Consider the following 25335-nt stretch of genomic DNA (forward strand, 5'->3'; position numbering starts at 1 on the left):
AAGAGAGGGGAACAAAGACAGACAGACACACAGGGACCCAGAGTTAATAATAGCAACCCACGATTTTTAGAGCAATCTAACAGATACATTTAGATTTAGAACAAAGATTGCTTTTATAACCTCCAGATTGAGAAGAAATGTTTGCCTTGGGAGCAGCCTGGTTTTTACTTTTTTTTTTTTGAGCTTTTCCTTTAAGAGCTTTAGTCTAAGCTTTACCGTCTCTTCATGTGAATCTCTCCCACAACAGTGGCTTGTTAAACTAACATTATTACTTACATGTAGTCTAGCAGAATCAACTGCATTCTCATACACATCATCTAAATAGATTGGAAAGACTGCTCGATGCCAATATAAGAAACAACAGTCGCATTGTGCTCGAACTCTAGAATATAAGATTGCTTATTAGACACAGAATTGGAAGAAACCATTCTTTTAACACAGCAATTCTTATTTTAGTGTGTTTAAACTAAAGATGACTGCTTTTCATGTCGAAGTTTTACACAGTTAATGTTCCAGATGAGTTGTCCTCCAAAAGAAAGTTCTTTAATAAAGAACTCTTTATTTCTTGTTTCCCACTAGCCTATTTATTAATAAAAGCTACCTGCTTTAGAAAAAAGGTTCACTCAGCCTCACGCAGCAAAATCCTAGATAACTATTTTCTTATTACATGCAATTAGTAGCCTAGAGGTCAAATGTATCTTGTTGGTTTCTCCTGTAAGTCAAAGGAGTAACAGGCCTCTCCTGATACAACCTGTGAACACTTATGCCAGGAATTTAACTGATGAGTCATCCACTGAAGATGTTTGTCTCTCTCCATAAAATATGCATGGAATCCAGATATCCACCTGGCTTTCAAATGGCCAACATTATGTAACTTGAGTGTCCACTGAAACTACAGCAGCTGTAAAACATGGTGTCACATCTCATAAACAGACAGGTACTAGCTCATAAATTTTGGGTTTGAGTTCGGAGGAAGACGTCAGCTCATCATAAAGCCGAGTCCTCCAAGGAAGTGACAGAATTTCTGAACAATGACAGAAGTGAATTACCTAGTGGGCAACAGTTAGGTAAAATATGACTTGTCCAAACACCAGAGCTTCAGTGTTAACTCTGAAACTTTTTTCTGTCCATCCCTGGGTCTACAAAACATGCAAAAATCACCACCAGCATGCAGTGACCAGATTTTGCCATTCACACAGTGAAGATACAGTTCCCCCAGAGACACTACACTGCCTTCTATATACTACATGCCGCTGCTTACCGCTCTGTAAGTTCACTGATCAAGTCTAGTTTTTTCAGAACTAACTGGAGGGGAATGAGTTCTTCATCTTTAAAGGTTTTCTGTGGAAATGAAGGGGAAAAAAAGGCAAAATAAAAAATAAACACAAGATCACGAGATTAAATTTCTTTATAAGACACTACAACGAACAAGTAAAGGGCTGGAACAATCATGGCACTTACCATCTGTGTTCCCACACTTAGTGCAAGGGAAACAATCAGTCGCCTCTGTTTTGTACTTGGCCCATTGAGGGTATTCTCAGCCAACACCAAAGCAGAGAGGACATCCAGGCGCTGTTCGCTGTACTTTTTATCAGAAATTACTCTTTTCTTGATGACAGAAAGACAAAGAAATTCAGAGAAAAGTTACCTAAGCCCAAAAGTAACAGCTTACGACTTATTTCCAAAGCTTGTGGACTTGTCAGAAATTATTTCTGCAAACAAATTATGTTTTGTGAACAGAGCTCACTGAATCCAGATTCACTCAGTCCATCAGTTCAGCAATATTGCCTACCTATACAGTTGGAATATGTGCAGTTCAACATGAACATAGGTCCTACAGTGTACAAACACTGTGCAAGCTGCATGCAACTGCATGCCAATTTTAGTTCTAAGGAACATGTAATTTAAATTTTTAATCAGCAACTCTCTGTTGTTGGTAACAAAATCCAGCTTGCAGCTGAAAAGCCACAAGGTGTACAAACATGGTAATAACTACAGCTTGCAATTTTCTACAAATTCTAATTTACCAGAAAGAGTAGGTGACCATATTTGCATGAACAAATGAAGGGAACCAAGTCTTCTGGCTAAGAAGTTGAAGTCACAGATGTATTTGTGAGTAGCAGTGTAACTCAGAAGAGGTACACTTTCATGAAAGAGTTAAAGAAAACATCTTTCAATTCTAAGCGTATTCAACATGAAGCTCCTAACCTTACCTGCTATATACATTAGACCTTACACCACTTAGAAACAAAGTGGAGCAGATAAGGAGTAGTACTGATGGATTCTTTTACTTACCAACAACTACCTTTTACATATTTTCTGATAAGTAGTCAAAACATCAAGAATTGGTCACCTATGGGTTCGCTTTAGTATCCTTCAATACACCAGTCTTAGCATATTTCTATGCATTTAGAAATAATTGTCATGTAATTACAGATATCATTTGAAAAGGTTATGAAAGTTATCCACACATATGTGAACTGTTTGAAGATATAGTTTTTCTTAGTAGCTGTGAAGCCTAGAATTTCTTCAGTTAATGCTACTCCTGCTAAGTATATAAATATTTTTTTAGAAGTACAGCTATTTTTTTTGTTACCCTAAAAAAACACAGAGAAGCCAGATATATAAATTGAGATTACAGTCAAATAAATGGGAAAATCTATAGCTGCAATGATAACAATAGTATACATCCTTTGTAATTCTGCTACTGAATGTGATGAAAGAATAAAAACAATCACTAATACATCAGAACAGGAATACCAAAACTCTCATTTTCCTATTTGCCCTGAATTCTGAAATTCAAGATGATAAGCAAAGGAAGCCATTTTATCCCACAGTGAAATAGTGACTATATGTCCATACTAGACTCCTATAAGCCATCACAAACTGCTACTTTGCCAAGAAGACAAAGATTTAAATAACAGCCTGTTTGCTTAGACCTGCAACAGATTGTTTTATGAGTGTGCATCAGAAAAGAAGTAAGCAAAGGTCAGTTTGTGAAAATCACTAGAAATAAAAAACAAAAAGAACACAAGAGGAAGATGACAAGAGATGCAGCAGTTTAGAGTAAGAGGAGAACCATTCTTGGTCAAAAAATAGATAACCATCTATGCTGTACAGTTTTCCAGGATACAGCTCTGAACTTCTGGAAAGCTTATATATCTGTGGATTATGACAGAGAATTACACTACAGATCTTGAAAAAATAAGAAAAATACTTTAATTTAAAATTAATATTTTTAAAAATACTTAGCTAGGAAGACTAATTATTAGAACTTGGATTACATACCTTGGCTACAGAAATAGAGTGAAGAGCCTGATACTGCAGATGCTGAGTGATATGTGTCACAGAGTCTGCCACAACCATACTTCTTCGGTAAAACATGTGTTCTATTGCCTGAAGTCAATCCCAAAACACAATAGTTCATGTAGTTACTGAAATTGTTGCCTTTAGAATCTGGCTTTATGCTGGGTGACTAATCCACACAGCAAATACAGACTCTTTCCACTTTGTAATGTACAGTTAGTAGCTGTTGCAATTAACCCTTAGATACTGAGAAAAATCAAACTACTCAGGAGCATAAAAAAATTTCAGGACTGAGTCACCCAACTGGTGAGCAGCTCGGCAGAAAAGAACCTGAGTGTCCTGGTGGACACCAAGTTGACTGTGAGGCAGCAACATGCCCTTGCCACAAAGAAGGCTAATGGTAGTTTTGACTGCATTAGACAACACTTTGCTGACAGGTCGAGGAGGGAGATGACCCTTCGCCTCTATTCAACACATCTGGAATGCTGGGTCCAGTTTTGTGCCCCTCCCAATTTTTTTTTAATATGGGATGTGTGATCAATGTTCATTGTAATCTCCTACATGAAATAGTTCTCATCCAGTGACCTACCTTCAGAAGTTCCACAAGTCTGCACAGGGCTTTCACTGAGGTTTTCGTCATAGGTTTTTGCATTGACATGTAAAGATTCATTGTAGTTTTAACGATGGTGCTAAGACTGTATGCATAAAGAAAACCCTAAAAATAAAATGAATACAAGGGGAGAAAAGAGAAAAATAATATTTCCACAACATTGTCAATCAAATAAGTCCTCTCTGACAGACAGCATAACGGACAACTTTTGCCTCTGCACATTAGAGAATCTACCACTCCACTGTATTAAGCAAGCCTGAGATCCCAAAGCTGAATAAGACCCTTTCAATAGCAGACATATGAACTGCCTATGACTCAGTAGATCATCTGATTCTAAAGTCATTCAAATTAAACATAGGTTAGTGAATTAATCACAGAGCCTCAAAGGTGTAATAATTTCAGACCTACTGTAAACCAACCCACCAAACAATTCCCATCCCCCCAAAAAACATCCTATCACTAAAACAATCTAAACCTTCCAGATTCTGTGGAATAAATACACAGACAGTATTTACACAGTTTTACACTTTTGAAATAGAAATGTCCATCCCACAATAAAGAAACCAACTATTTCCACATCAATATATGCTAAGCTTTTAAATACAACGTCAGTTACGTAAACCATGACAAAAACATTATTGAACTTATTCCAAAGTAAAAACAGTAACAATAAAAAAAGATCAGGAAAACTCTGCAAGCACTGCAGGAAACTCAATTCAGTATGGAGCAAAATTCTAAGTCCACTGCAAGTAACTTCAGTGTAAAAACCACAGATCCTAGCATGTGTGTGTCTTCAGTTACGGAAGATTCAAGATCACGCTTCTTTCACACACCTCATTGATTTTCTGTCAGGCAGACAGATACATATAAAGCTGGTAAAAAATAAATTCAGAAATAAGATGCATCTTACATTAAGACTACATGCTGTTAGTAGTCTGGTCAAAAGAAAACCAACTGTCTCTTGCGAAGAACCATCAGTAGGCAAAGCACAATGAAACACAAAACCTTTACTGGGAGTATGTATTGTCCTAAATAAAACTAAATTAAACACTGGTTCAGTCCAACTTAAGTACCTCATGACTCAAAAGGAAAGAAACCCAAAACCTTTACTACAGAGCAAATGAAGCTTTCTTGGTTTCCTAAGTCAAGAGAAAAATCCAAAATTTTAGCCATCGAGTATTTAGTCAGATTCCCTTTTCCTACATCCTTTATGGAAAGGCCTTTTATACAGAATTCCTTAAAGAGTACCTACTGGGCATTAAAAGTTTTATAAGAATTCCCACACTGTAAATTATACACTGATGATCACAGAACTCCTGTTGATTTCCTTTTACGTTCAGCAACTTGCATCAAAACATCAGTTTGCTGCATCATCACATTAAAAGACTGCACACCTGGATGAAGACATTGCAGCGGTTAGAAAGATCTTCAGAAAACTTTGTCATGCGTTGCTCCTTTGACAAGATAGATTCCATTTTTGTCATCCACGAGCTCACAAAAACATAATATGACTGCATATCTCTGGGGAAGGAAACAAAGAATGTTGCTCGCCTCAAATAAGAACAGTGTGAAGACTTCCTTTTCTCTTTCCAAAACTTAAAATTCTTGCAAGGGAAACATCTTAACTCTTCAGACCCCAAAATAACAACTCACCGTTCCCAAAAGTATCAGAACCACATACTCATTTACTTTTTAATTCTCTATAGGTAAGGATTAGTCTGCCAACTATATCTGTAAAATGAGTCAAAAAATCATCTGTCTTTCAAGAGAACAAGTGGTCCTCTTAGTAGTACATATACTACACTTCCTTAAATTAAAACAGGAAATAAAACTGTTAGAAAATGCTTTTAAAGACTATACAAAAAAGTCCAACACTGGGTATAAGGTTTTTTATCCAAGTTTGAATTTCTGTTGTATTATATACACACATATAGAAAAGTATAACTTGTCATTACATCAATGTCAGACTGGACTGCTCTTAAATAACAAAATTCTACAGAAATTTATCTGCTTGAATTACACTAGTAGTAATTAAACATTCAAATAGAGTTCCCTTTTATAAAACTCTTTATTCCATGCTATCAAATTGCAACACTGCAATACAACTTATTGCAGCACTTGTAGCAGGAATATATTCAGATCACTGATTCTGTTACCAAAAGTTACACTTTAAAGAGGACTCATATTTAAGGCAATAGTGCAATTATCAAAAGCAGTGCAAGGATTTGTAAAAAAAGCAAGAAAACATTACTTGCACTATTCAAATCAGCAGAAGGAAAATCTGGATTTTATTACAATATCCTCAAAATTGTGCGTACAAAGTAAGGCAACAAAGCCTGTGAAAGGTCTAGAGCACAAGTCCTATGAGGAAGCTGGGGTTGTTCAGCCTGCAGAAAAAGAGGCTCAGGGAAGACATTACTGCTCTCTACAACCACCTGAAAGGAGATTTTAGCAAGTTGACAGTCAGCCTCTTCTCCCAAGTGACAAGACAAGGAAATGGCCTCAAGTTGTGCCAGGTGAGGTTTAGATTGGATATTAGGAAAATTTCTTCACCTAAAGGGTTGACAAGCACTGGAATAGGCTGTCTAGGGAAAGGGTTGAGTCACCATCTCTGTAGGTGTTTAAAAGCCACGCAGATGTGGTGCCTGGGGACATGGTTTAGTGGTAATGGCTCAGCAGTAATTGGGTTAACAGTTGGACTTGATTATCTTAGAGATCTTTTCCAAGCTAAATGATTCTATGATTCTACGAAAGGTCTGTGAATACACAGATTTTTTTTTCAACCTTTTTTTAATCTTAAGTACCGCTGCCCAAGACCAGAAGCAAAGCAGCAGCGCAATTATGCCCCATCCAGGAATTAAAGTCCAAGAAAGACTCAGTCACAGCTCTTGAATCTTTTTGTGGTTGCAGGATGTAAACCAGGAAGAGGTGGATTGTAAAAAAACAGGGAAGTAGAGAAAATAATCTGTCAGAAACAGGGAAGTAGAGAAAATAATCTGTCAGAGGATCATGCAGGCACGGAGTTGCTTTTCCCCCTTCCCTCCTCCCCTCCAACTCAGTTCTGCCAGCTTGCTTATAGGGTTGGAAGACAACATGAAAAATCTAAGTTTTTACTCCTATTCCACAGAACCCAGTTTCCACCTTCTTGTTTTGGTCTGAAACAGAAACAAAAACCTTAGCCCTGTTATCTTCCTATGCAGTACACTTGTTCTTAACAACTAAAAAAAATTCATCTTATCTTTAAGCATATTTTAGAAGAGAAGGAAGTGAGCTGCAAACTACATGCAGAGCACAAAACAAGAGAAGCTTTTTTCAAATACAGATAATTTCAAAGACCATTAAAAAAGCAATAAAAACAGTCACAAAGAAAGAAATGCTTGCAAAGAAAGTATCATCACCAAGCAGAGAAAAACTTGATTATAAGCCTACTAGTAACTTACCTCCATAAATACATAGAAAGCAGAGAGCCCTAATAGAAAACAGAGCAGCTCGGGTTACTAGACACTAGTTTAAAATAAGAAGGAACTTGAAATTATGGAAATAGAAGTAACTGAAAGAAATATTTAGAACTTGCAGGAACATTATTATTTTGGTGTCATAATACACATTTTTCTGAAAGCATGACATGAAAAGCAGCTTAGTTTTGACCAAAACTTTTTGCAGCAGCATTAACACATGCACACATTGCTGCAGTGAAGTGGAACAGGTGATTAACACCACTAAGCAACAATATACAACAGGCTAGTACACTGAATGAAGAAACCCAGAAACCCACGGTTGATAACCTCTTTGCCAAACAGCATCATGCAGCAGTATTTAGGAAGCATACTTGGTGAGTGACTGTGCCCTCTGCTGCAGAAAGTTCTCCCTTTGTGTTTTTACTGAATGAATACTTTTCTTGTCCACAAGTTTGGCAGCAGCTGGTATCTTCTGAATCAGAAAGTTGTCAGCAAACCAGATGATGTTAGCTGTTAATGTAATGGCTGGCACCTGTAAAGAAAAAAAAAGGGGGGCAAAATACTATCAAGTAGCGATAAACATAATTAACTACAACAAATACTATGCCACCATGCATGTTTCTTATACCTCTTTTAAGTAAAAACACAGTTTTTGTCCACATAACTGGTTTTTACAAAGTATTACATTCATGTTAAAAAAAAGTTTCTTCCCAGAAGTCCACTAAGGACACTACAGGCAAAGTTATTACCACTCTAAACAGTATTAGAGATTCTAAACAGTATTAGAGAATTTAATAATTTTGTAATACCATCCAATATGAAAAAGCCCCAACCACCTTTGGACTTAGAGGTCTTCCAAAAGACATGTTCATAGCCAAGGTCAAAACCCACAGCATTTATTCAGCACCAGAGTACTCATAACTCAAACAGTTTTTTGTCCTCAGTGCCACATTAATCTTGAGAAGAAACATTTTAATGGTAATTTCAAGTTATTTTACCTTGCTGCTATGTGAATACCCAAGTTTTAGAACATCTTTAGAAGAAAATGGGAGAGAGTTATAAAAAGTAGGAAATTCGATTCTGCTTTCTGACATATTTTTTTAAATTGCGTGTTCTTTCTTTTCCCAAGTCTGTGTTATGCTATGCATCTAAGAAAACTATCTCCTTTGTGACTGAAGATTTATTTCCCCTCTTAATTATTGACAAAATAATAAAGCATTCACCTTTTTACAGACATCCAACAATGACTTGTAAAATTTCTTGTCTACAGTCCGAAAAATCTGAAAATGCAGTACAAAGAGGCCACAGATGCCCACATATTTATCTCTCTGGTCGATTTCTGAAGGTTCACCTGCAGGAACACAGCTTTGGTTAAGTTTACTCCCAGTCAAACAATGTAAACAATTTTAGAAACAACTAAGCTGGCAGGAAAAGTATGAGCTTGCATTACCAAGTTTGGCTTCAACATTTGCAAAAGCTGTGCGAAGAGTATGAGCGAATTCTTCGGCAAATGTGCTGTTCTTCGACACCGACACTCCACCATTTAAGGAATCAAACTGTTGCTCTATACAGGCCTGAGCAAAAAGGGGAAAAAAAGCATACTGATAAGGCCATGAATTCTGGACCTCAAAAGAGTACTGGTTTTCAAGAGAAGACCTCACTGATTTAAGACTAAACTGAAGTAAGTCAAACTTCTACAGCATACAGATTTTTAACTATGCTTACATTTTTTAGTATAATAACAGAAAATACTAAAAAACCTCTTATAACTGACATTGAAAACAACCTCTTATAACTGACATTCAAAACCCCATTTTATTTGTTTCCTGTCTCCTTTAAGGAGCATTTTTAAAGAAATCATTTCATGTGCTAGTGCTAAGAAACTAGATGCATATTTTTATTATTACACTATAACTACCCTTTACCTAAACAAGATTATCATGCAAGTTACTTGTAGGATATGGTTTATGACCCTGTAGCATAAAATCACACACTACTGCTGGTGGTTTAAAAAAGTACCAAAACCCACACAGTAGTCAAAAAATAGAAACACGTTTCATACTTTCTTATGAAGTCTCAAGACTTCTTCTTAGAGAAGTCTTTAGTGGAACTATATTTAAACATAATTTTAATGTATTTTTGTTGAGAAGAGGCATTTGCAGCTCAGTAGGGGAAACTTCCTGAGTGAATACCACTCCAATCCTACTGATGTCTCAAACACATAATGAAGTCTTTGCACTAATGCAACATTAGGGAAATCTAAGATGAAAAATGGATATCTGGTAGCAATGTCCTTTGAAAGAATAAGCCAACTGTGTTTAATTATTTACCTACAATTTCCCTTTTAAAGGCTTTTACAGAACCCTTCTTCCCTATACCACTGTAACCTGCAAGAAGCAAACAACTAACTCTGCTTTGACCAAATTCAGCAACATTATCCTCTGCCCACTCTGCCACAACATCCAATTTCAATGTCTCAAATACACACCTTTCTAAAAAAAGATGGCTTCTTGTATGAACACATTTAAGTTAACTGTACTGAAAATGTACTAATCCTTCTCACCCACCTGTGCACTTGCATGTTTCAGGGGTGTACCATTGAAGTGGTTCCCAATGACCTGCCTCATAAGCTAGGAATGAGATCTCACACTTAACATATTTTAAATGTTACTGAGGAGACTAATTAATTTGCAGCTAAAATGAAGTGGACCTGGGCTATGTAAGCCTGCTCAATATTACGTGGACAAAACCAGACTTCCTGGTAGTACACAGCCCTAACGCCAAGTTGTCTGTGTTTCCCTAATTCGGCAAAACAGTCAGCATTTACTGCTACCATTCAAAGCTTGGCACAGTTCAAGCACATGAGAAGAGCAAGGAAGGATGTTACAATAGAGCCTTTTTTTTCCTCCCATGCACAGATGCAAGAGCCAAATTCACACATCACTGTAACCGGAACAAAACCAAAACACAAACAAGCAAACCATTCTAAAAAGAGTGTTGCTTTCACGTACGTTTTCCCCATCATACTGAGGAACGTTAATTTCATTACCTGAAATATCATTCCTTCAAGTAACTGGCATTCCAGTTTTAACAGTAGTTTTTCAAATGGCTTCAGTTTATCTTCTTGAATCCCAAACTTGGAAGGGTTGTGATGGACAGATTTTAGCAGCCTGTAAGGAATAGTTGTGGAACACATACGTACAAGACAATTAAAACACGCTCACAGTTTTATCATATCCTGCACTATTTTGATAATAGATTTTGATTGTCCACACCTGCTCTTAACAGCAACTCCAAAATTTAAAAAAAAAAAAAAAAACACAAAGATCAAAAACCCCACAAAAAACACTAGGTCTGTAGAATCAATTTGCAATTGAGTAACTCATATTGAATTTAGATTTTCAAGGAAACAGTTATTATTCCACTAATTTAGCTACTTTTATAATTGTTCACTCTTCAGCTTTTATTTAAGACAGTATTCTTTCTTAAATCTCCATGCCCATCTCCATGATCAGTATAGACAGGGGTAGTCTTAGATCAGTTCTGGACACAACTAAATTTCTTACTGAATATACTTTAAACCCCACCAACCATTACTCTGTTTGCCAAGATGTTTACCTTGTATTGAAAATGTAACACTCAGCACTTTAAAAACTTACTCATGCTGTTAGAAGGACACTGTGGGAGCTTACCCCTGCTCTGCACTGAAACCTCTGGAAAACTCTTGAGACTACCAAAATCCATGTTCCCACACTGACACTCCCACACAGATGCACATGCTTTCACCTTGTATGTTGTGGGAGTGTTTTTCACATGAGACACACCTCTTATACATGGTCCAGTGATCTTTCAGCGTGGCATGATTGTCAATTATTTCATCCAGAGTGATCAAGACTGTGAGCAACTCTCCTAGATGCTCATACATTGCCTGTTTGTCAAGAAAAAAAAAGGGAAGGAAAAGGACTGTAGTTATTAAGAAGTTTATTGCAGTCATATGTGGCATACAAAATTTCAGTTCCTTTCAATATATTTTCAGCCAACAAGACATCAGCTAGAGAGTTAAATAGGAGATCTCATGGTTTAGTAGCTTAAAGATTTCGTATGTCTTGTAGTGACACGAGGAACATAAAAGTGGTGTCTGCATGCAAACTAAATTCACTGATCTATTTTGACACTGGAGACATGATTTTTAAAACTGTCTATGTGCAGAAGCACATATTGCAATAAGGGAGCATGCAAACACTTCACAGCTAAGAAAGCTACAATATGACAGACACGGAGATACCAGCCTTCCCACACAAAGGCCAGAAAAAGCTGATTAACAAAATATATATATAAAACATAAGCAAAAGAGTTCCAAATTATTCCCACCTGAAAATGAACTCCAGACGTCTCTATAATTTTAGGTGCATTCCTATAAATAAAATAAATATTTTAATGCCTTTTTAATCCTCAGAACAGATCATATGTATCAATTCTGTATCATGATGTGTTCTTTTTTTCTTGGGGTACATTTTTTATTCATTAACAGTAACTTCAGGAAAAAAAGAATCTAAAAACCCAATTGAAAGTATATGCTATGTGATATCTGTGTGCTATGATCAGATTTAATATTGTATTTTTAAATGTACACCATGTGACTGCTTCAAAGCACCTACTGTACTCAGTGCACACGTCTCAGCAATTCCCAATTCAGTTATGCTAACGACAAGTCGCCTTGATACACACAGCCTCAGGGCCCAAAAATCAAAATCACATATTTAATCAAGCCATGTCCAAGTTACACATCCAGCACCACACAGAAAGTCTACCTTGTGCAAAAATAAAAGCAACAAATAAAACTGAGAAGAATGCTGCTATCCTACTGGGGGATGGGGAAGGAATCAAGAATCCTGCAGTGATACTGAAAGTTTAATCCAACAATTCTATTCAGAACTAAACTATCTTCAGTTTTCAAAGGAGCTAAACTAAGCTCAATTTCAGGTGTTAAAACCATGGTTGTTCTGTGAGGAATAAATACCGATATTTACATATTTAAAACAGACTGTGGAAGTGATCTGATTTTTAAGCTATTGGTAACTACTGCATCAGCCAACAGGAAGAATCTCTCAAACAGAGTAAGGATGAAAAAAGTAAAACAATATCTCTTAAACATAAAGACTAATTGCCCCATCAAAAAATGACAAAAAATAAAATTTTTGCATCTCATTATATATAAGCACTGTTTTTTCTGAAAAATCAAACAAAACCACTTCCATAACAGTTTACGAAGCCCAAATTTTCACAGAAAAGCACTATCCATATCTCTAGACAACAATATTCCAAAAATGACCATGCCTTAAACAGAACATTCATATTTTATACATTTAACTACATTACAACAATACAGCATTTTAGGGAATAATTACTTGTTGCTGGTATACAGAACAGCCAACTGATGCACTACATTCACCACCACTTCGTAACATCGGGTAACAAAGCAAGACAGCTCCTGCAATACAGAAAATAAAATGCATATATATGTATAGAGCTTCCTCATACACGAGTTGTCACTACATCAAAAACAACAAACATAAACCACTGAACTTGTAGCCCAAGTTCCAACCACATCCCTAATCCAAGTCAGCGGACAGACCCACAGCACAATGGCAAACATCCTACTAATGGCTCTGAAAAGGAATCTGGACTAAGCTAAGAAGCTACCAAATGCAAGCTTCCAGTACAACTTTGACTATGTACATCAAAGACAGTAAGAAGTGACTTGACAACAGTGCCCAAGTACTTGCAGCAACAATATCCCTGGGAGCAGAGGCTGCGCTTTTTCCCCACTAGATTTAAGAGTCACACTCTGGATGCTGGTGATAGTCAAATTCGAATTAGAAATTACCTCAGAAGCCTGTACCTACCATAAGAGTGGTAAGACACATAATATTGCTTTAAAACAAGCAAACAAACAAAGCCCATGTCTTTGAGAGATCTGCTTGGCTAAAGCAGAACTTGAGCTCAGTTACGTAACACACAGTAAGTAAGAACATGTCAACTCTGACCACGTAAAGGACTATCTTAATTTCTATAATGGATTTTAACAAGGCATTCCTTGAGCAACAGGAGGAACTAATCTGAGTTTCCCTTAACTGCAATAATACTTGCTCATTAAGGCACCTTATAATCCCATTGGGGAAAAGTCCATGCATGATGAGCCTGGCCAGTCAGCCCACGGATGGCTCCATAGAAGACAGCCCACACTGGCTAAGCAGACAGCCATCCACTCCTGCCAGAAAACTGGCTAACAGTTGAATTCTGTCTTCCTCTCCGTCAAAAATAGATCTTATTTGGGTTTCTGCCTTCTATTAGTCACCAGTTTTCACAAAACATTACTTCTTATACTTGTATTGCTCTAACAAATGCAGCTGAAATAAGCCAACAGATTCCAGAGGAATGGATTAATAGACAACAGAGATCATGTTTCCTGGGGGGGGGGGAAGCACCACTTGCCATTTTAAAATTTCCAGGAAATGGTCCAATTTAACAGCACATGCATATTAGCAACTACATAATTTTAGAGTTCTTCAAATATACTGTCTTCTGCACAATCAAGAGTACCTAACCAGTGTTTTCAGAGCATTATTTTGACAATATTTTAAAAAAAATGTTTTGACATAGCAAATTTGAGGCTATTGCATATAGCTAATCAAGGAATCCCAAACTCAAAAGAACCAATAAACCAATAGGTGGACATTAGCTCTATGAAAGCAACATTTCACCTCTTTTGTCAACTTCATATTTTCTACATCATCCTTGGGGATATGCTTACAACATTGACCAGAACAGCACTTCCTAGTCTATGGATATAGACTACTCCAAGTGGATTTAGGAGAACACAATACAAGAAAAAGAACAAAGTCCACAAGGAAAACATTTCCCTCATAGCTTTACCCTAAGCAATATACATCTGTTGCATGTCTGATTGCAATGTCTATGTCCATCTCCTATTGGCCTTATCAGCCATCAATGTGCTTGTAACAAACGTGGATAGAGCCTTTCCCAAATCTTCGTTCGCGAAGCCCAGCCATGATGATGATGATGATGATGATGATGGTGATGATGACACATCTGTTAGCACAGTAAACCCTCCCTCCGGGGTAACATCTTGCATTTCCCTTCCTTCCAAAGTTTCTCAAGGTTCCCTAACCCATCGTAGCATATATACAAAGTGGGCTCACAAGCAATACTCCTGTACTTCTGTAAAGTGTTTACCCTTTAAATATACACCTCAGCATATACCCCATAAACTTGTTCTACAGAGTGGGCTTGCAATATGCACAGATATCCAGATCCTGCTCTCAACTTCCACCTGGACTCAGGAAAAGCACAAATGTACAGTAGCACCATCTCAGAATCACTAAAAGGTCTCAAACATCTGACAGGAGGAAATAGAGGATGAAGGATGAAACCTACACATTTGATAGGACAAAAAGGTTGGAAAACAGGGAAAAAAGAAATCTAAGAGATCCTAATGCACTTGGGCATGGTAAAAGAGGTTGAGAAACAACTTCATATTACATTCAACCTGTTATGACTCAGTTAATAACTACTGCTATGCAACTATACAGCGAGAAGAGGAACTTTAACCTTTGTTAAACTAGAATTTGTTTAAACATTCTAGAAGCTTCTTGTATATTCTCTACTTGAACACAGATCTCTCATTACAAGCAATATTGCATAAAAATAGAAACATTTTTGGGAACAGGACAGGCATTTAAGTTATATCAAGGACAAAAAACTCCACAGTAGACTGAAACCCAAGAGCACAGGAAATCCTCAGAAGAAAAATAGATCCTGTTTTCATGCAAAGGACTCTGAACTACCAAACTGTATAAGAAATGAGTGTTATTCCACAAAAGTTTGAATGACTCACAAGCAATTTTTCCCCAGGTACATGTTTTAATTTTGCTTTCTTCTATCAGCTAAAAAAACATGCATAGAAAAATTAATCCATTTCCAATGTTCAATGAAACCCAAAACTTATAATCAAAACCATAAAAATAGCTAGCTTTAACTTTACTGTTAAATGAAAACAACCTCAATTTATCTTCTCATACTGAAATTTTCTTAAGTAAATTCTAATTTCTTTGAGCAATTACACAAAGTGTAATTTCTTCTCTCATTAGACTTCCAAAGACAAGTATATAAAAAAAACTCAAAACAATGTGTGATATATCAGCCAGTTGTGACAGGTCTGCAGGCAAAACACAGTAATACATCAAATGACTGCAATGCCTTTCAGCAAGATGCAGACAGGATAAGGCATACTGTTAAATCCACTTTGCAAGTAAAATTAACATTATAATTGCTGTCAAAAAATCAAAATATATGCTACCTGCAAGAAAGAAACAAATCTTCCCATCTGTATTTGGCAATCTCCCTCCACCATGCTGGAATCTGTGGCTAAAAAGAGAAACATTTGTCAACACTTCCAAAAGCCTGTGTTACACCTGTTAAATTAACATTGAAGCTTGCCCTCCAAGCCATTTGTTTGTCATACAAGTGGAGTGCATTATTGTAAGCGTATTGATGAAGCCTCAGAAACTCTTAATTTTGTTTTCCTAAGCTGGACTTATTTTTGAAGTTTCTTTCTCAATAAAAATTGCATTATTTATAAATTAGATACAAAGCAGGAAAAAGTGTCTCCGTCACCAGAAATAAAATAAAGAATACGAAACATAATTCTTTAAAGGCATATGTATTATGTAACTTCATATAAAAGTTTCCATTTTTAAAAAGTTTGTATGACAGCATTAGGTATTTATACTGCAAGGAACATCCAGATATTATTTACTGAAAGAATATACTACATGACTAACCAGAAGGAAAATCTTTCCTCAAGAAATTGATTTTCTTTTTCCTACATATCATCTTGCACAAAAGAATTGGCTCATCACCACAGCTTCACAGCATTGTCTGTATGACACAGAACACTAACAGAATACTATGAAATACAATAATTACATCACCAATACCAAATTGTTTCAGTGATCTGGAGCAGTTTTAACACCAACTGACAAAATACTGGGTTTTTTTACTGTGATTACAGATTGATGCTCTAGACTCAATTTTTCTATTGGGCCACTCTGAGCAAAAAAGGCTTACAATTGCAAGTTTATTGCCTAAGAAATGCAGGTCTTATTGCATCGTAAAATATGTTCTTTCAGAGCACTCAGAGATTAAAGCAGTCTCCATACTTCTCTAAGACGGAGCTCTGGGACAAGATATTAAATATTGTTTCCCCTCTACACATTTAATGTCATCTTTACTCTGTTTAGTGTATGTCCCAAAAAAACCTATCCAATTAACTATTTAATAAAGTTCCTAGACTATCCCTAGCCACTGCAAAGATAAGATGGGGGAAAAAAATGTTTCTTTACACAGCTGGAAAAAGCCAGCACAGTATTTGTTGAAATCTCAACTACCCTTGAGTCAGTAACTTTGCCACTTGTTTAAAGTAAGCAAGCTTGCTGTTATCAAAGCAAATGCTACAAGCAGGTATATGGAAGTGCAGAACACAAATTTCTGCATTCCTGCCCAACCTACAGAAGGCTCACCTCTCCATTCCTGCCATTCCCAAGTACTCTCTGAACAACACCCACCAGGAACAAACTGCTACTGTAACATACTAACCTGCTACAGTCTGACTTTTTCATGCTACAAACATGGAGAAGTTTTAAGGGATCTCCTAGTACCATTTTGGCAGCAATGACTTTAAAATATTTAAAACCATGTCTAATAAGACATGAGAATCCGCAAAGAAAAAAAAAACAACAAAACCACCAAAAAAACTACCCATAACAAACCCTCACACTTTTTCACGTTCCTTAACCGCAACAGTCATCTTATATAGCACTTAAAAGAACGATAAACAGTCCCTAGCTCAAAGATTTCACATTGCCTGGTATTTCTGCTACAGTCAAGGCTCTTGAGAAGCTTTGGAAATGCCCTTCTGCAATACTACTGTATTACTTTTCTCTCAAATTACTGAAATAGAAAATAAAGTTGAGCGATAGGTCTCTAAATCAACTCATTGATATATTCAGTCCTCAGGATCAAGATCTGTGCTTATTCCCGCACTGGCATCTTTTAAGGTTGAAGCTTAAGACCAGTCACTCACAGGAGTTACCAGTTTAAGTCCAAGACAAAAAGCAGCTTTCACCTAAAGCAGGGTCTCGTGATTTGTCAATTGAAGTGACTTACAGTCACTTGTGCCTGTGCTACATCATGGTCTAAACAGTAGTGTGAGTACTATTACCTGCACTTCAAAGGACAGGTGACATTAACACACTCCAACTTCTCTTGGAATAACTGATTGCATACTAAAGGAGGCAGGACTTTGGCCAAGTTATTTATTAATGGTTTCACTGTTTTATTATGGTCAAATTACAGATTTATTGTTTTGCTATAAACAATGTAAGACCTAGTCACAGTAGGAAATAAGTCGGTTTACAATGAGTTTACATGTGAAATATGTGTTTTCAATGTCATACTTGGAAAAATAGCTGCTGCTGTAGTTAAGCTGTAGGTTAGATATTTAATACACCATCAACAGCCCACACTCTCTGCTTCTCATTTAAACAAGGCTGCAACAAAACTTCCTGTTAATGTAACAATGCTTACTGCAGGTAAGAGGGCTTTAGGATAAACCTTATTATTATCTTAAACTCACTCAAGACAGTCACAAGACACTAACATATATCCCTGTAACCTCAAAGTTTGTTATTTGGTGTGCATCAGTTAAAGACAGAGAAATCATGTATCCATATTATAAAATTACAGTTATTGTAGCATTTAATATAACCAGAAGCAATAATTCAAAACTACAAACTTTTACAGTAAAGGGAGCTACTTACCTCCTTCTCCATAAAACAAGAGGCCATTATAAAATTTAGTTTCTGCCTAACAACAAAAGCAGAAATTTGTTTTTTAATAAATAGGATATATGTAATCATGCTACAAAACTTATTTAGTCATCAATCTTGTTTCTTTACTGCTAAAGAATAAATCTATATATCAGCTTGCCAATCTGCAAACATTTTCACACATAGTAATAAAAATTCGCTGAATTTACCTCATATTTTAACTTCTTGATTTCACAACAAAGAGCAGCATACACAGTTATTACTTTGTTTAGAACCTAGACTCAAAGGGGGAAAAAACCACACAGATTACAAATATATTCACATTTAGAGGGCTTGATTTTAGGTAGAATAACTTTTTTATCTTCTAAGCATAAAGTACTTACCTTGTTTTCTGTCTTTATGAGCTCCAGTAGGGAGGACTGTTCATATGGCAAAAGCTAAAATTAAAATGTAAAAAAAATAAATTAAAAAATCACAAACAAAACAAACAAACAAAAATAACAAATTAACAACTTCAAAAAACATTGGTTAAAATACACTTATCCTACTAGCCAGGTACTCTCCCCAGTTTAATCTCAAATAGGGTCTGCAATAAGAGAGCAATAATTGCACACTACTGGCAACCTGCACTGCAGGAATCCTTTGCTCTTCACATTTACATGGAAATATCTTTCATTCACTCCAGGCAGAAAGGCAAATAACTGGGTACACCATACAGCATTTACAACAACTTACTTACAAAACTTGAAAAGCAAAAGCCTGGTGATTATGAAGTAGGAAAAAAACCAGCTCAGGAAACCTAAAACTTGAATTAGGAATCCTAAATGCTGGAAACAGGAAGCAGAAATTATATCTCTGTGCAGGCACTGACATTTTCTACTGAAGTCAGCCATGTGTTGACCGGTCCAAATACATCCAGCAGCGTGGTGGCTCTACACGTAACTTACTCAAATTATTCAGACAGACAATTGCTTGAGAGAGCATCTTCAGCACAGACAAGTTCCATATGGCAACAGTAGCGCTTTTAAATTTTGTCTGCAAATTCAGTGAAGAGAAAAAAATAACGCTCCACAGAGGACAGTGAACTTATGACCAAGAAAACAGCCTCCTCTGGAAGGAGGTAAACACTGTACCAAGGCCTTTAAATCAAAACATGAGCTATAAATGTACATCCTCCAGTTTTACAATTATTAGTGAGCTTGTCTGGAACCCCAAATCCCAGACAAAAACACCAATACCCCCAGGGAAGAAGTCTTCTGGAAGTAGCCTTCCCAATACATTAAGAATTAGAAATTCATTTCACTTCAACTAGTATCCAAAACACTAAAAAATAATAATAGGAAAGCATCTTCTCTTGTGATATGCAACAATTTTTATCAATTATTTGATAATTAAAATAGTACTGGATAGGTTTCTCAAACACAAAAGTCAAGTTTTAAGAGCATAAATGCATCAAGCTTTTACTTCTCAGGTTTTGAAGGGAAGGACAAACTAGGAAAGTAATAGGTGCAATGTATAGTAAATATATGAAGACCTTTAAAGCAATGGGATCAAGACTGAAGTCCCAAACATCTCCAACAGAGTCATCCAAAGCATCTTCAATTCTCTTCAGCTGAGATGTATATTCCTCAAGAAATTTTCCATAATTCTTCAACTGCACTTCAGCATGAATTTCTGAAAATTGATAATAATTATACAGTTTTATGAACAACTCAATAAACTGCAATATCAAGAAAATTATTTAAAAGTATTTAATCTGTTGCTATTTAGCTTTAGTCCTGTATTCCCCACTTTGCTGCAGCAGTTTTCCTTAATAGGACTGCATCTTTAATACAAAGTTCATGCTTAAAAACAATCCTATAACTTAGTGTCAGTTTAAAAGAAATTCAAATACTACTTAGAGAATATCAAACACCTAAGCAGTTTGCAGAAAATTATAAAGGGATGTATATTGCCAAACTAAGACCTTAACAATCACATAAGATTCTGAGCAAAGACATAACTGTAGAAATTGTAACACAGTGGGTGAGTTTAACCATCAGCTGAACCAGTACACAGGTCATTATATCAGTACTTTGAGGTAATGGGTCTAATCATTTTGGCCTGAGTAGCAGTTGAATTACTAGCAATCCTCTTTCCACTCTCTCCCTGCTACCTCTCAGTAAGTTATTTGGGCATTACATGGGAAGCTTATGGCTTTTAATCGTTCCCTCCACTTGCAAATTCACTTTCCCCAAGCAGAATTTTTCTTCTGCCGGACATTGAAAGGCACAGCTGTCCTGTTAGTGTCAGGGGCCAGGAGCTACAAAGGCTAACATTCAGCTAGTCAAACACCAGGAATGGTGGTATTAATTACCAAAGTAAATCTAAAGGCAATTGGTCCAAAAAAAGTTTAATTCTCTCTATCGTGATCTTTTTTTCTTCCCACATTAAGACATTCCCCACTTCTCCCCAAATTATATACAAGTACTGATTTAGCTGCATAATCTGAAGTGCTGAGTGAATGATTACAGTTCAAGGCTTCTAAACTCAGGAAGGAAGTACAATCCTTTCGTGAAGACTAAAGTGTCTTCCCCATAATTAGATATCAAATCTAACAGCTTGTGATCTTCTGCTATTCGCTGGAAACAGGATTATCTAAAAAAGTTAGAGAATGCAGGTCAGCTGAACAACCGAACTTTTCTTAAACAAGTATATAACTTTCATGTAGCTTTAATATGTGCCCTTTTCACATTTCAGCAAGTACACTGGTCTAGAAAGTTAAAAACAATATATTCTTTTATTCTGCATGTTCAACCTCTTGCTCATCTTCATTGCAAATAACTGAGCCAAATAGTAGGTTTTTTTGCTGGGAAAGCACTGCTGAATCAATTTTCACTTAAACACGAAAACATCTGACTGAGACACTGCACCAGGCAGAAGGGGAGGACTGCACTAATTCTAAGATACTACTTTGAAAGCAGCAGCAATGCCAATTGTAAGGACACAAAGACTGCAAAGCCTATCCAGCCTAGACAGTGCACAGGCATTGTCAAAACAGGAGACAAAATCTCATGTAAACAGATAACAAACAAGTGAGCAAAACGCTCTCCATCAGCAGTATGCATTCCAGGCATTGATGCAGAGCCCTTGAGTTGTATCAGCAATTATTCTATTCCATCAAATTCATCTCATCTTTCGGGTTCCTTCCAGTGCATCTTCTGGAAGCTCTGCTGCAGAAAACCAGTAAAACACCGACAGATGCACAGCCCTGCTGAATGGCGTTTAACCAGCACCATGCCAGCTTCAGCCCTTTACTGCTAGAAAATCTGGAGCATGGAGACATTATTACAGAGATATGCTATGATATTCCCACAATCACAACTCCTCCCTTCACACAAAAGGCAAACTGACAGCCATTGGGGCTCTATAGGAAGAACAGAACAAGCTTCCAAGTCATAAACTGGAAAATTCCCTACAAAACATGCGTTTCTCAAACAAAACCTCACAACAGCGTTTTGCTAGAGACCCACAGGTTGTCACCTTTCCAGCAGCCAAATGATGGACTTGAACAACACTACAGCTCAGATAATATTAAATATTTACAAATACTTAATTATTGATAGCCATCGATTTGCCACTTTGTATTGATCATCTATAAAATAAGAGACAGGTGTGAATAATTTCTCACTACCTTAGAAAGACAAGAGAGTGAAAGCTCTTAGCTAGTTAGAGATAGGCAGAGTTGAACTGATAAAAAACTACTTGGAAATGGGGGAAGCTTTTTAAGATGCAGAAGGATTTTCCTAAATAAACTGGCTCACACGGATGAACAAAAAGAAATCATAGAAACCAGATCTCATATTTTTCTTCAGAGCAGCATACAAACTTCATAAGGTATAATCTGCTTACAAAAAAGTTTGATTTAGTTTCTCCTCATGTGACAAAACAAAAGCATTATAGTTTGGACAACGCAAGATATCAACTCAGCAGCACAGCTCCCTCAACTTGATCATAACTTCTTCCATACAATCAGTAATGTCAATGTTCAGTGAACTTATTTTCACAGCAGGATTTGCAAGTGCCACATCCATACCTAACTAGGATAAAGATGCAACAAACCAGACTTACTTAGTATCTTGTGTCCTCAGTTGAGAACGCTGTAATTGCTAAAGGTTAGTGATACAACGTGAAAGTAGAGAACAAGTACAAAAAAATACTTTTCAAGTCACAGAATTTTTCTTTGGCTTTTCTCTAGGAGAACGCTGTGTGCTGCTTTTGATGGAAGATCAGTCTGTTTGTTCACCCTCAAGATGGTGGTAATGGAGCATATTATGTCATGTAAATTTCTTGTAGCTGCACATAATGTCATGGTCAAACTAGTGGGGATCTGGCATTTTAAGTAAAAGCTGCATTTTCCTTCTAACAACTAGAGAACTGGTAAAAAGCTCTGCTCAAGGCAGCTTCAGTTTCCACTGAAATCCAGACTAAATGAATATGGCATAAACAGTATCATCCCTTGGGATGACATTATAAGTGAAACAGTGTGGCCATGAGTGGCATATTTTCACAGCAACACCTGGTATAATTAATTTGGCATAGTTCACTTTACAGTGTGTATTACAGTGTGACAACCATATACCTTCCCTGTTTAGAAAGTAGGTCACCTCCACAGGCTGAGTAAAACGTGGATTTTGATGGGCACACGAACTCACTGTCAAAGACTTCATGATCACAAGGTCTTTTTATTTAACTACATTTTAAAGGTTAAACTGACGCCCTGCCAGAAAGCCTTTACCAACGAACGCTACACACAACTAACTGCGTGCAACATATCTTGATGTGAGTTCTCTAGATAACCAAGGAAGCAACTGCACAAATTTGTGAGCTACGAGAAACGATCGGGAAGGAAAGAAACACCATCCTCACGACAAGCATCTGTTCGTCCTGCCCGGTTCGCGCAAGACAAGAGTCACACAAGCAGCCCGGCCCTCCCCGCCGTACGCGGGGCACCGGAGGCGACTCCTCAGAGGGAGTAAAGGAGGTCTGGAAAAGCCACGACCCCCGACCCCAAAAAAAAACCCCGAGAGGCTGGTGGGAGGAAAAGGTCACGGCGCCCGCCCACCCCCGCAGGCCTGGCCGGGGGCGGATCAGCGCTGCGATGAGCCGGGGGCAGGGGCACAGGGCAGGGTCCGCGGGGGAAGCCGTGCAGGGCGACCTCGCTCAGCTCCCGTGACGCCTTCTTATTCCCTCCCTTCCTCCTCCCTGCCGTTCTTCGCGGGGTGCAGCGGGGGGGGGGGTCCGGGAGGGGAGCAGAGTCTGCTCAGCCCGCGCCTCCCCCCGCCCCGAGGCGGTTCCCGCCGCGGCCCCGCCGGCCCGGCCCGGCCCCGCCCGGCCCGCCCTGCGGGCGCTCACTCTGCGAGCCGTCGTCGAGGCGGTCGAACTCCCAGTCCGGGGAGAGGGTCTCCAGCGCCATCGCCCACCCCCAGCAGCGGCCGCCCGGCCGCCCCTGACTCAGGCGCACGGGACTTCCTGCCCCGCGCCCGCACCGCACGCCGGGAAATGGAGGCGGAGGGGGAGCCTGGGCTCCGGGGAAGGAGGGGGCGGGACAGCGGTGGTGCCGCTCCGCCGCCCCTCCCTCCGCCCGAGGGTCGGTGCCGCCGGGAGCTGCCCCGCGGCGCCGATCGGCGGTCTCAGGGCTGAGGGAGAGCGCGGGACAGGCAGCGCTGTGCCCCGGCCCCTGCGGCGGGGCAGGAGAGTCCGCTCCCTCCCCTCCTTCCTCCGAGCCCCCTGCAGCTGTGCGCTGGTCGTTCTGGGGAGGCAGGGCCGGCCTCTGAGGCACCGGGAGACTTCCCGCTTTTCCCCCTGAGTTTCGAGATCCCAGCCCAGCCTCTCTCACAGCGGCTCCCCACTCCGCCACGCCGCTGGCAGGAGGGAAAGCTCTGCCGGATAGCGGCGATTGCGTGACACACACACACGACCCCCGCTTCCCCTTCTGATGCTGGAGGAAGGAAGCGATGGGAGGAACTGTCCCAGCTCTTGGGAGGGGGGGGTCTGGACCTCAGAGACAGCTGTGCCGGGTGAGGGTGCCATAGTACCCTCTAAGCATCCCACTTGCATTTGTGGTCACACACTGTCTTTTTCCTTTTGATTTTCTTTTTTTTTTTTTTTTCCCCAGGGCACACTGGTGGGTGTAATATCAGAGAATAAAAATAGAAGTACTTTGGATAGGAAGAGAAGTAGCCGTTGAGGGCCCTTAACAGTGACCACAGCAGTTTCATTAGCTCAGCAGAATCTGTAGCATCAGCAGAAGAGGAAATGGCTTCAAAAGCAGTATCACCAGGAGCATCAGCAATGTCAGTGGGGAAAGAGCAACAAAAATAGCAACTCCGATGAGAGATGTATCAGTAAGTGATGAGAGGTGTATCAGTAAGTGCATGATCATCCATAAAAGCTACCTCGGTAATATAGCAGGTCTGAAAATAGCACCTCTGATTAAAAGGAATCCATCCTTTGGAGTCTATTGATTTTAAAAGTTTCTAGGGATGAAAGATCTGGTTGGCAGGTTTATGGTTGATGAGTTTTTTTCCTTTTTAAAGTGCATTCTATGAGACCAACCTGGGTCTGGGAAAGAAGAGATCAAACTTAACTTTGTGTGAAATGACATAAAGAATGTTGATATAAACAACGTTTGGAATAGGGTGGGGTTTTAACCTTTATTTTTTTCAGGAAGAGAACTGTGTCTTGGGAAATGTTGCCAAATAATCATAATGTAAATATGTCAATATGTCTCCTCCACTCATTGGCTTCTGTTCAAACTTGGGATGTTCACACAGGGGTTTAACAGAACTAGAAGTTTAATTGTGCAGAATGCTGACAGCTGGCAGTGAACACAAGTGTCTCTAAGGACATGGTAAGTATCACACAAAATGAAAACACAGTTTATGCTGGACTTTAAGGATTGGGTTCTATCTACAACCATGGAGATGCAACTTTAATTGAACTCCCTATAGCTGCTATACATTTATTCAAAGTCAATTTAAAAAAAAAAAAAAAACAAAACAAAACAAAA

At 38.4% G+C, this 25335-nt stretch overlaps 1 protein-coding gene across 6 annotated transcripts in view; it reads right to left on the reverse strand.

Annotated features, from left to right (window-relative positions):
* WASHC4 (WASH complex subunit 4) overlaps positions 1-23804 on the reverse strand; it is a 43028-nt gene extending 19224 nt beyond the window's left edge. For 5 of the 6 annotated variants that reach the window (XM_032687764.1, XM_032687763.1, XM_032687762.1 and 2 more), the window contains exons 1-19: positions 23679-23804; positions 19819-19958; positions 18668-18721; positions 18494-18559; positions 18276-18321; positions 15755-15822; positions 12783-12865; positions 11746-11788; positions 11199-11302; positions 10424-10544; positions 8825-8948; positions 8598-8725; positions 7746-7906; positions 5311-5437; positions 3896-4021; positions 3289-3396; positions 1462-1608; positions 1262-1341; positions 277-382 (exon numbers count right to left, since the gene is read on the reverse strand). In XM_032687764.1, coding sequence (XP_032543655.1) covers positions 277-382; positions 1262-1341; positions 1462-1608; positions 3289-3396; positions 3896-4021; positions 5311-5437; positions 7746-7906; positions 8598-8725; positions 8825-8948; positions 10424-10544; positions 11199-11302; positions 11746-11788; positions 12783-12865; positions 15755-15822; positions 18276-18321; positions 18494-18559; positions 18668-18721; positions 19819-19958; positions 23679-23739 — 1893 coding nt within the window. In that variant the 5' untranslated portion in view covers positions 23740-23804. Of the gene's footprint in view, positions 1-276; positions 383-1261; positions 1342-1461; positions 1609-3288; positions 3397-3895; positions 4022-5310; positions 5438-7745; positions 7907-8597; positions 8726-8824; positions 8949-10423; positions 10545-11198; positions 11303-11745; positions 11789-12782; positions 12866-15754; positions 15823-18275; positions 18322-18493; positions 18560-18667; positions 18722-19818; positions 19959-23678 lie in introns of those variants that run through there. The other variant, XM_032687765.1, reaches the window with a different exon arrangement.
* Between the last annotated feature and the right edge of the window lie 1531 nt (positions 23805-25335).

This window comes from Chiroxiphia lanceolata, chromosome 5, assembly GCF_009829145.1.
Source record: "Chiroxiphia lanceolata isolate bChiLan1 chromosome 5, bChiLan1.pri, whole genome shotgun sequence".
Lineage (NCBI taxonomy): Eukaryota > Metazoa > Chordata > Aves > Passeriformes > Pipridae > Chiroxiphia > Chiroxiphia lanceolata.